This window comes from Euprymna scolopes, chromosome 26, assembly GCF_053919585.1.
Source record: "Euprymna scolopes isolate OS-2025 chromosome 26, ASM5391958v1, whole genome shotgun sequence".
Taxonomy (NCBI): Eukaryota; Metazoa; Mollusca; class Cephalopoda; order Sepiida; family Sepiolidae; genus Euprymna; species Euprymna scolopes.
The window spans coordinates 53,234,774-53,246,797 of record NC_136507.1 but is presented as its reverse complement, the minus strand read 5'-3'; the positions used below and the strand labels follow the sequence as shown (position 1 = coordinate 53,246,797).

Genomic DNA, 12,024 nt, shown 5'->3' with positions numbered 1-12,024 from the left:
AATAAAAAATGTGTAAGTTGCATAGTGGCGAGAAACACACACAGACACATAAAAGTTATCACACAATTTTATTAATACAGAGATGATAAAGTGTCAAGTTTTCACTGACTGATTTATGTATAAACCATTATATATTGTTGTTTTTATGAAGACAAGGCATAAAGCCACTTGATGTAATGAGCTTAAAAAATACATAAAAATAACACTTCAAGGTCAAACATAGCCAATAGTAAGTATTATATAAATAGATTCTGGCCCAGCAGACAGCAATTCTTCCCCCTTTGTCATAAACATCGTTTATGAAAAATGAGGACTACAGAATAAAAAAAGTGAGGGTTATAAGACTGCTGAAAGTAAACCCCCACTTTCTACTCTCCATACATTAGGAATTCAGATTCTGAATGTGGGGAATTATCAAAAACACAAAGAAAGGGAGTAAAAAAAAAGGGTAGGACAAAATAAGAAGTGGACACTAATGAGATCATTCATACACTAGCTAAATAATTAAACAAAAATTGGCCCCAAAAAGTCATCTATACTAGCCTTATACAGGTCAGTGTCCTCAATGTTCACTGAGGTTGCCCAATATCCTTTTGCTTATGGCATGTCCAGATACCATTCCAGACTAGTTGACAAAATAACTCGGACTCTGATGCTAATTTATAAAAAAAAGTGAAAGATACCTTTATAATTTATGTGACTGAATGATGCATTTAGATAATTGATTCCTACTTCAGTCCCATAAATAATTTCAAGTCGAAAGAACATACACTCAAGCTGCATTACTTTTATCCTCATCACTGATGACAAAGATGTTTGCATAAGCAGCAGCAGTCATTTTTCTCTTTTCACCAACAACAAAATATAAGCAAATGATGTGGCGCCCAGAAAGCAAAATATCTGTCACCTTTTATTCTGCCATTTCAGACTCGCAATATCATTTAAATTTGCTTAATCGCCCTTGCCTCACATCTAGATGGTTCTAGATTTGCATGTGTCACCATTTCCTTACAGTAGGCACATGCTAATCATGGCCACTTATTTCTGTCTCTCCACAAAAAAGGTTTATTAAAAACAGAACAATCACATGGAAACTTAGAGACTGGTTACGAGGAAGAGAGATATAGAGAGATAGACAGATAACTTGTTTCGCATTGTGCACCCCCTTTCCATTGAAGATGGTACCTTGGACACATCTCCTTTAGTTGAGATATTACCAGGAAAATCTCACTCTGTAAATTACATGGTTTTTGTCATTCCTGTTCTGGGGTCACCTTTGACTATTTATGTGTCACTCAGATTTATTTTATTCAAGCAATGGCTTTTGTTATGTAACAAAAGCAACCACACATGAAAATACTTTTGGTAATACAGGTAATACAAAATTTTATAATTCAAAAATAAAGAAGAAAAATGCTTTAATGTGTGATACTATTGGCATTCCTCTGTCCTTCAGTGTTAGGAAGTGAAAGAGAAAAAGAGGTATTGCAAAAGACAAGAGGAAATCAGTTTATCAAGTGAACAAAAGTATTAGAAATGGGTTTATCGGCATAACAATGAAGAAGTTGTTTACTAAGATAAACAAAGGAAGCTGAATTGGATTTTTATTCAGGATGTGGTGAACAAAAAGACCTGAGATATATTTAATCTGAGTTTTACAACAGTTCATGACATTGGGAATGTTTTGTGGGCAGTCTTGGATTTACGATGGTTGATTTGATGAGAGTTCAGTTAAGGACAGTGTCCAGTTTGGGACAGTTGCGATTTTGACCCAATCAAAGGCAGATCGTGGCCAAGAGGAAATGGTGAAATGAATTGATCAACTGACTGATGAACACAGCTTTGACAGTAGATGTAGATGTGGATCTAACCATGTAGAGGGTCGACACAAACCCGCACCCAGAGTGCAACAACTATTTACAGAAAGTGTTGGAGTTGTTGTTTTCCTTTTATTTCTTATACTTGTGAACATGTGCACACCGCCTCAACAAAATGTCAGAGACGATGATGTGGCCAGCAGAGAAGATGAAATGGGGTAACACGTGGCCTTACAAATACAATACAGATGTCTAAAATCAGATGTAATTACCTACTTGTATTAAGCAGCTACTTTATCAATAAAAAAGTTTTCAACCCTAGATTCTAGTGTTTAATACTTTCATTTCAAAGTGTCTGAAAAAGATTGTTGAGTTCCAATATAAGATGCGTGAAGTGGTGTTATATGGTACCAAAACATAAAATCAGCAAACAAAGTTCCAAGTTTTGCTCAAGGTTGTGGTTGTAATGGTGTATGTTTCGGATCTTACAGGCCGTTAATACTCAAAATACACACAGTGATACAATTAGCAAAAAGTGTATTAACAAAAGTATGTTATAGAAGCATACATCATGATTCTGGGGCCATAACTGCTACAAATCGCAATCCAATAATATGTTAGATGTAAATATATAATCTCCAAATAAGTTTATCATCAGAAATAGGTATATCAGTTTACCTCATAATAGTTTTTTGTGGAGGGGATCATGAACCAATTTCTATTCTCTCAAAATCTGATATGAGAAAAATAGCTAGGTAGATTGGTTTCTTCAGTTATTTATTAAATAAACTAGGAAATTAGTTAAGAAATAAAAATAAAGAATTGGGAAATATAGAAGTGGAGTGATCTAGTGGTTACAGGCAGAGTTGTTGGCTCGGCAGGCCAGGTTCGAGTTCTGTAAGAGTTAATGTATCACTTTCACTAATGCCATTGGAAAAGATATGAACCCATCTATCCTTCCTCCAGCTTTGAATGAAATAGGAAGGAAGACTAGACTCTCACTCTTAGTCTATTTGTTTCCCTTTCTCTCCTTATTCTCTGCATTGTTTCCATTTATCCTATGCTTCTCTTTGTAACTAGACTCATGCAATGTTAATTCAAGAGAGAAGTGGGTAGGGACTGTGAAACCATTGCTTCACTGTAGACTCTCCAAAACAGTCATCTTTACAAAGATATCCTGTTTTATTAAACAGAAATACTGACATAAAAACCTGCCGGTAAATATTTACAAGACAAGGCAGGAGGTGGGGGGGGGTACATATAGTAATCATTTTATGCTTTACTTTATTGGCCTTTTTGCTAGGAACAAAGTGTAGTATCTGTTCTAATATTACATCTTTCTGTCCTTGGACAATGAATTGGAAATCCTTTTAGACTGAGACAATTTTCATTTTTGTTCCAATTCAGAATGCCCCTTTTTGGGGAACTGGATTTTCCTGAAATTAAAAACTAACCTTTTGTGTAACTCTGCCCCTGTGGGGAGGAAAATAAACAGGAACCCCTTATTATAATTTGAATTGCAAAATACTTAAAGCCCATCTAAATATAACAATAATTTTTTTTCGTGGCCAGGGGTGAACTGATTGTATTGTCTGGTTCAGTTTTGAAGAAAAAATATTTTTGAAATTTTCAAAAATGAATTTGCATAATTATAAAATACACAACAAATTCCAATTGTAGCAAGAGTTTTAATGTAATTTTTCTTTTAACAAAGTAAAACAAAAGAACAGAATTATGAATTGTCTCCCTTGAGCTTTCCTTGATCTTGGTTTGTACTGATATATCGAGGTTCTTTAATTTGCATGTTGACCTCGTGGGTCAGATGAGTTATTTTCATCTCAGTTTCCTCACAATCATCTCAAACTTCAAAAACCCACATCATTCAAATATATATATATATATATATATATATATATATATATATATATATATATATATCACTGTTCACATTCCAAAATTCAGAAATATTGATATCATACAAACCAAAACAATATTTAGGCATCATCAATATCTCATAAAAACTACATTATTCCTAAAATCCAGAGAACACCATTATCCTAAACTTCAAAAATATCATCCCAAAATCAAAATATCACTTATACTACACCAAAATCTTTTAAAGCAATTGACACTATACTCACCATCTATGTGAGTAAAAAAAATAAACATTTATTTACAACCACTCGATATTCGTAAAGTAGATTATTTTCAAATCCAGAAAAACATATTCTCCAAAAATCCAAATTTCATTAACATTATTCAAAAAATTTCCAAACAATTTGATACTATTTAATTAATGCAATTCTTTTCAGATGATTAATTTGTATATTTTTATTTGTTTGTGGACGATTATCCTCATCTTTTACAGTTGTTGTTTCATGACGTTTTGGCTAACTATTCTTCTGGCTTTCGTCATGTTATGGATAGAAACGTTGAATCTCTACAGTTTCAGGTGAGCATTGTCTGAAGATAGTGGTTTCAATTCTACCTAAATCCGGCCAGAGGATTAGTTGTCTAAAACGTGATGAGACAGCAACTATAGAAGGCTGTAATTACTGAAGATACAGTTGAAGATTCAGCATTCCTATTCCATCGCGGTTAACAATCTGACGAAGGTCAGAGGAATAATTGGCCAAAACATTGTGAAATAACAACTATAAAAGATAAGGAAATAAATAAATAAAAATAATTTGATGCTATTCCCAAATATTGATCAATACAAAATTCAGACTATTAAAATACTGGGAATTTATTAACTGCATATTAAATCCAAAATTTATTACCATTTATTAACTGCATATTAAATCCAAAAGTTATTAACTGCATATTAAATCCAAAATTTATTACCATTGGAAAAGCAATAAATATTAACACCATCCGAAAATACAGGCATTGTAGGCGCCATTCTGAAATCTGGGCACCATTAATTCAAATACAAAAAAATCAGACATCAATTCCCATCATAATTTTCAACATCCTAAAATCCAGAAATTTTAAAGAAAAAATTTCAATAAATTTGTTATAACATCTGTCCCACTTTTTTTTAATGAAATTTATAAACATCTGAACATAACAGTTTACAACAGTCCAGTAACCAACAAAATTAAAAAAAATAGTTTTCGCTTCACCTTGAGATAACCTTGAGAGTAGATTTGATTTACAAACCTTCAATTCTATATTTAAGTGAACATTGTAAAATTCCAAATTTTAATCAGTTGAAATTATATTTCATAGATATTAATTTGATTTGATTAACAATATCAAATATATCCAAATATAAATTCGTTAATATTTCCAGCAATGAAATTCGCCTAGAAGATTAAATTAAACGAAACTAAATTTGGATAAAGCAACGACGTTTCCATTATTTTCATCTCCATTTTTTTTTTTTGTGACTGACTTTTTCAAACCTTTTTTTGTTCATTTTTTTCTAGTTTATTGCTCATAAGAATTTTTTTTCATTGTCAAAAATAATTCTTTTCAACTTTTTTTTTATTGCTTTTTTTATCCTATTCCTTTTCTTTTCTTGAAATGTCTTCCTTTGTTTTGTTTTTTTATAAATCTGATTTGAAATTCGACACGATTTTTTTTTATTTACTTTAAAATTAATTTGGTATAAATTTTATAATTTTTATTCAATCTATTAAATCATTTAAAGTTTATGGCTGAAATCTATAATATTTTTTTTATTTGATTATTTTAATAATTAATATAATTCTTCATTGTAAACAGTCACAGCTACATTTAATTGTATTTTCATTCTAGAATTTTATCTTGAATCCAATTTTTAAAAAGTACTTTTCATTGTTTTTTTAATATAATTCAATAATTTAATATAATTAAAAATAAAATTTTCAAAATAATCCAATGTTATGGTTGAAATTTTATCAAACCTTATCCTGCAACTTGAATTTTAATAACTTCAAAAATTCCAAATTGATGACAACCCATTTTTGTTTTTCTATATCTACAATTACATCTGAAGCAATTTATTTATGAAAATCAGAATTTTATAGTTACGGATGGCCCAAATTACCTATAAGTGTTTTACCTATAATTTTAAAAGCCCTGTCTAATAATACTACATCAGCAGTGGAATGTATTCAGTCGAATATAACATATATATTAGGTAAGTGATGCTAAGAGAAATACTCATAAATGCATTAGATAAAATTAGTGTTGAAAAAAAAAACAGCAGAAGAAGAAGGAACTACAAAAAAAAAAAACAAGTGAAAAATACTAGGACAGGACTTTGGGAGTGTATGCATGTACTATCATGTATGACAGACTTTATATATAAGGTTTTCTTTATGTTTTAGATTAACCATTTACACATCCCTAAAATATCTCTTTTTGAATAGAGAAACTTGGTCACATCTTTGAAAACATTATTATATAAATTTGAAAATTTATAAAACACGAATAATATATAATTTTTTATTAAATTATTAAAATCGTTTTTCTTTTTATTTTCTTTGAGACTTTGTTGTTACACAACTTATTCATAGAAGAGATAGTGTTTTATTTTTAATTATTAAAAACTAGAATCTTTTATATTTTTTCTAAACATTGCAAAATGCCCATTTCTTTCCTCAGATCATCTCTCTAAAAAGTACTGTTTTACCATAGACATGTGAGATCTTAAATTCCATTTTCCTCATCCCCAATTCTGAATACCTTAAGTAAAAATTCTTTATGCACCTTTCTGTGAAAAATAAACACCTCTGATACTGAAATCTTCTTGGTTAATAATGGCACCTCATTATTTGAATTTCCAAGAGAAACACTGCATCGCTTGGATCAGAATCAATTCTCAAATGAGACAAATTCTCATTTGTTTGTGAAAGGCAAAGCCTCATCAATAAACTATTGTTGATGTTGGTTTCGATATTATTAGACTGGGCTAATATTGAAGGGAGCTGGAAAAATGGAAAGAGTATGGAATGCTAGAAAAAAAATGTGATCCGTTGGCTCACCTATTAAGTTCGGGTTAGATTATTTGATTCAGAGAGAAATGAGTTTGCAAAGCTAATTAAACATATAAAAATACAAAATACAATTTTTGTTCATTATATCTCACTTCATCTCTCGTTCTCCATACAATTGAAATGAGTTTGCAAAGCTAATTAAACATATAAAAATACAAAATACAATTTTTGTTCATTATATCTCACTTCATCTCTCGTTCTCCATACAATTGAAGGCTAAATAATATTACTACTTGTGGCTTTTGTTTATAATAGACTATTCTATTTTTAAAATTATTTCCTTTTTATTAGATTCAACTGTTAATAAACAGAAAGAAAGAGTGAGTGATCAAAAGAACTTAGTAAAAGATGGGTCACTTGCCAGGTTAATTGCAAATTACGGCTAATTAAGGCAATTAAAATGGACTTTTCTCAAACATAAGTCGGGGAATATTTCAGCATGTATTTTGGTTGATTAAAATACATTTATGAAAATAAATATCGATTAACCCAGTTTTAGCATAATAATAGTTAATAATTAAAAACGTCCGATTTTCATAAATGCTTGTAAAAATGGTTTCAGGCCGGTTGTGTTTTAATCAATATTTCTAAGTACATATTTATCTGTCACACACACACACACACACACACACCTCACTACCATTTACTTGTTTTGTTTTTCTTTCCTTCAAATCTAGGGAGCTTTCTGCCAGATCTCAGTTCAGAGTATGGACCTGATATGGCTCTCAAACTCGGTCCAAGGGGATCGGACAGGGACAGCATCATCAGCAGTGAAATGTCTTTCTTCCAGCATGATCCAAATGCAATGAGGTATGACGAAGATTCCATCATCCTTTCTCCTCTCCCCCTACTCCGCCATCTATTTTGTTTTACTTATTATTGCTTGCCCTCTATGAATTCTTGCAAAACTCGTTACCAATAAACACTCACTAGCAAAAGCAGGTGGTGTTGGCTGGAGTTTGAGTGACAGTAAATATTCACAGATTTCCAGTACTCTCCACTTCTTTTGATCACCAGTGCAGATCAATTTGCCTTATTGTAACAGCCGTTTACCATTCGGTTCGCACTGGTAACAAACATTGGCTTTCTCTGAAATTTGAGTGACAAGGAAAGCCTCTTTAGGATTTTACCATTTTCTGCACCCTTCCAGTGAAGGTCTGGATGGTGCTATCTCTTTTCGGTCTTTTTATCCTCCTTGGCCCTTCGCGACCATTGTGCGTGTTATCAACTGATGTTTGCCACCATTTATTTTAGGGGAGGGGATAATGATATATTATATGATCTTCTCTCCCACTCGGTTATTATTATTATTATTATTATTATTATTATTATTATTATTATTATTATTATTATTAAGCAACTTTGAACCTGGCCAGTACAATCTGGGTGATTATTTGGAATTTCCAGGGGCTGTATGTGCTCCTGAACTTTTTCTTGCCACTGGACTCAAGCAGTGCCGATTTAGGAGAAGTGTGGTTGGAGATTGCGCAACTCTTGCCTCACAATTACATGCACAGCTGCCCTTATAGGGGGTCTTTTCTTTCGAGATTGAACGGAGGCATCAATTATTATTAACAACTCACTAGGAGTTCTCACACAGGTATTCATCAGCGTTCATCAACAATAACCCGACAGTGTTTCGTGAAGTGTGCGTGATAAATTTCCTCAGATTTCCAATAGTCTCCATCTATTTCAACCAATCATCATTGCAAATGATATGGCATTTAAACAATTGGTGTGTACCATTGATTTCTTGCTGGCAATGACCATTTTTATTATTCAGAATTTGGATGGCAATAAGATCCAGTACTTTTCACACCTTTTCAATGGAGGTCTGAATTGTCTTTTCTTCCCCTCGGTTTTTCCATCTTCCTTGACTATTCATGCCTTTGTGTGTGTGTGTGTGTGTGTGTGTGTGTGTGTGTGTGTGTGTGTGTGTGTGTGTGTGTAGTATTAACTAAGGCTGATGCTATTTCATTGGGAAGGAATATTATTATTATTATTATTATGATTTCACTCACTAGGAGTTCTTAGGTTATCATCAGAGACACTGACAACAACCGATGGTATTTCCTGGAATCTGGCCGACAACAAGTCTCCCAAGATTACCAGTACTCTTCACTTCTTTCAATAACTTTTGCAAGTGAATTTGCATTATCACAACATCATCTGCTATTGATTTCTCTCCGGCAATGACCAGTGGTCTTCACTGGAATTTGAGTGATATTAAACCTCCCTAAGGTCACAACCCTTTTCACATCTATCCAGTGGAGGTCTGGTTAGTGCTATCACGCCTTGGCCTTTCCATCCTCCTTGAGCCTTCGACTATTTGGTGTGGTGCCAGTAAATGTTGGCACTACAATTTTATTTTATTATACAACTATTGTTCTTATCTTTAATATATTTTTTTCTTTTCTTGTCTTTGGCACCGCCTTCCATGCAGGTCTGAGATTGACCCAACCCCTATGTATGCATCACCATCTCTTAAATCCATGACAGAACAAGCTCTTCATTCCAACACTCATCCAACCCGTTACAGTCACGTACCTCGTAGTCCCAGCAGCAGCATCCTCGGATCTTTGGCTGATGATTACAGCACAGGAAACAAAGTAAGTTCCATTCGAATAGGACTGTGTAAGTTGATAACATAGACACTCTACTCTGACTCCTAAAAATTTTAAAGATATGATTCTGACTCCAATCTAAGACATCTTTTTCCAGTTTAATATCATTTTAATATTTGAAATACTTGAAACCCAAATTTCAAATAATAGATATTTTATTCATAAGTTTCTCGTAAACATAAAATAAAATTTTCACATTCATTCATATAAATAGACATTAATATTTTGATAATTTTGATACGAATTCAGTTATCCTTTAAATATGGTCATAAAGAAGTAAAAAGGAAAGAGGAAATCAATTTGCCTTAACCCTGATACGTGTATGAGTGGAAGCCCCTTTTTTAACTTACAATTTTTTCATTGAATTTAAAAACGATAAAAAGAAAATGTGGCATCATTAACAGGAGATAAAAAGTGAACTTCTCCACTTTCTCTATGCTGGAGAGACAGCAAGTAAGCCGTGAATCATTTTCTGAACTTTTGATTATGCCTCGTATATTAAATTTGTCAATTAATATTAATTCTTGCTGGAAATCGGCATTTACTTGGTTCATAAGCTACTTACAAATGAAAACCAAAGAAAACAATAAGAAATATTCTAGGGATAATCATTTATTATTTAGATACCTATGTCATCATTAAAGGAGTATTTCTTGTAACATTAGTTCAACTCAAATGAGTATTGCAATTAGTTTGAACTCCTTGATTGGATTGGCACTCAGTCATTTTCCAGTTGGACCTTCTAGAAATACCAAATTATTCTATAGGCTAGTATAGACTGAAACTTGGGGCCTTGACATTGGAGAAAAAGTGGATGAGTGTATATTTTTTCATGAATGACTATGTATCAAAACAAAAAGCCACTCAAGAATAAGAGTTAATCAGATGGATGAATTACCAGTTAAATGCTGAAGGATATGATGAAAGGATTGAAAATGATAAATGGAATTAACAAAAAGAAACACATTAAGCTTCTACTTAGAATAAGTTTCCAACCCATCCCATATGTGTTAAGTTTACTCTTCCTTTACTCTTCAAGATAATTCTGTGTGGTACCAACCCAAGCTGTTACAATCACTTTGAAGTAGAAGGGCATCACATTTTAGGATTTCTAGAAGTTTGTTCCCTTGGGTTTGTGTAATGTTTCGATATTTTTATTATATTTTTTAGCAACGAGACCTCTTCAGGCGATACAGCTTATACGAAAGTAAATTTTTTGTATCGCTTGAAGAGGTCTCTGTATGTAAAAACAAATAGAAAGTATATATATATATATATATATATATATATATATTATTAATATTGTTATTATTATTACTATAAAAATATGTAAAGTAAATAATGTAAATATATTAAAAAAATATAAAAACTAAAGGGGGTTATGATAATAGGTAGTATAAATGATTCATTTAACTCTATAAAAATACAGTAGTTTTATAAATAACAAATACTTTGTGACCTTGGCCAAAGACGAATAAAATAGGTAAGGAAAACATTTTTAATAACATGAATAAATTAGCAAAAAATAATTTGAAGCGAAAAACTAACTTCAATATCTGAAACGTTTTTGTTCTTGCTTTTAGAGGGATGTGGTGTTTCATCAACACTGTGCATGATAGAAAATATATCAAACAAAAACCTATTTGGAGTAAAAGTACTAGATCCGACATCCGAAACGTTTTTGTTTTTTTTTTAAACCTATTTCATTTGAATGAAAAATATTTCACTCCTTATAGGTGACTATTTTAAATATATAAGCTTATTTTGTTACATTAAGACATTTGACTCTAAAGGAAAAGCTAGGTCAAAACATTTGCAGCATCAATGTAGGAATTATAATCATAATCATGTCAGTCCCTTTAAGAACTCGGCTCTTATTGTCGCGCACTTTACTGTGAAATGAAATGAGTCAGTTATGTGTGCAGATCGTGATGTTAAAATTATAAGATCAATCTCGGCCATCTTGAATGACTTTATATAAATGTTGTTTGGCTGTTTTTGTTTTACGGCATATCAAGCCTTTTCAGGTTATTTAATGCCGAATCCAAAGATTTTGAAGAAAACTTTTTTTTAATAGCATATATTTGTTGTTTTCAAATCGGTTTCTATTCAACCCATAGATGGGACCCTAACAGGTACTACTACTCCAGGTCAGAGTGGACCTGAGAGCAATGGTAATTAAAGGGTAGCTCCACACTCTCCAAAGCCCGCAAGCTGGGGCCTCACCACTGGATATAGTTTAAGGTCATATCCAGGACCAATATAAATGTTAATTTCAACTATATTTCTCGCGGTTAGCATTGACAAAGCTGTTTATTTCTTGTTAATGGAGTCAGAGATAGCTTTGTGATTTAAATCTGCCAACCGGCGGTAATCATGACTCCCTCCACTGATGATTTCCTAAACGATGAAACACTAGTGTCAGTAGATATTAAAAATAATCATAGTAATATATATATATATATATATATATATATATATATATATATATATATATATATATATATATATATATCCACCTTTTAAAACTATATAAAAAATATTTTCAAAGTTAAAAAATTAAAAAAAAAACTTTTAATTCCAAGTCTTTCATCA

At 31.8% G+C, this 12,024-nt stretch overlaps 1 protein-coding gene across 2 annotated transcripts in view; it reads left to right on the top strand.

Annotated features, from left to right (window-relative positions):
* LOC145248055 (tyrosine-protein phosphatase non-receptor type 13-like) overlaps positions 1-12,024 on the top strand; it is a 277,255-nt gene that overhangs the window by 181,342 nt on the left and 83,889 nt on the right. For both annotated transcript variants that reach the window (XR_013863319.1, XM_080109809.1), the window contains 2 exons: positions 7,483-7,615; positions 9,249-9,414. Coding sequence is in view for 1 of the 2 variants with exons in the window: in XM_080109809.1 (XP_079965935.1) it covers positions 7,483-7,615; positions 9,249-9,414 (299 nt within the window). In the remaining variant the exon portion in view is untranslated. The remainder of the gene's footprint in view (positions 1-7,482; positions 7,616-9,248; positions 9,415-12,024) is intronic.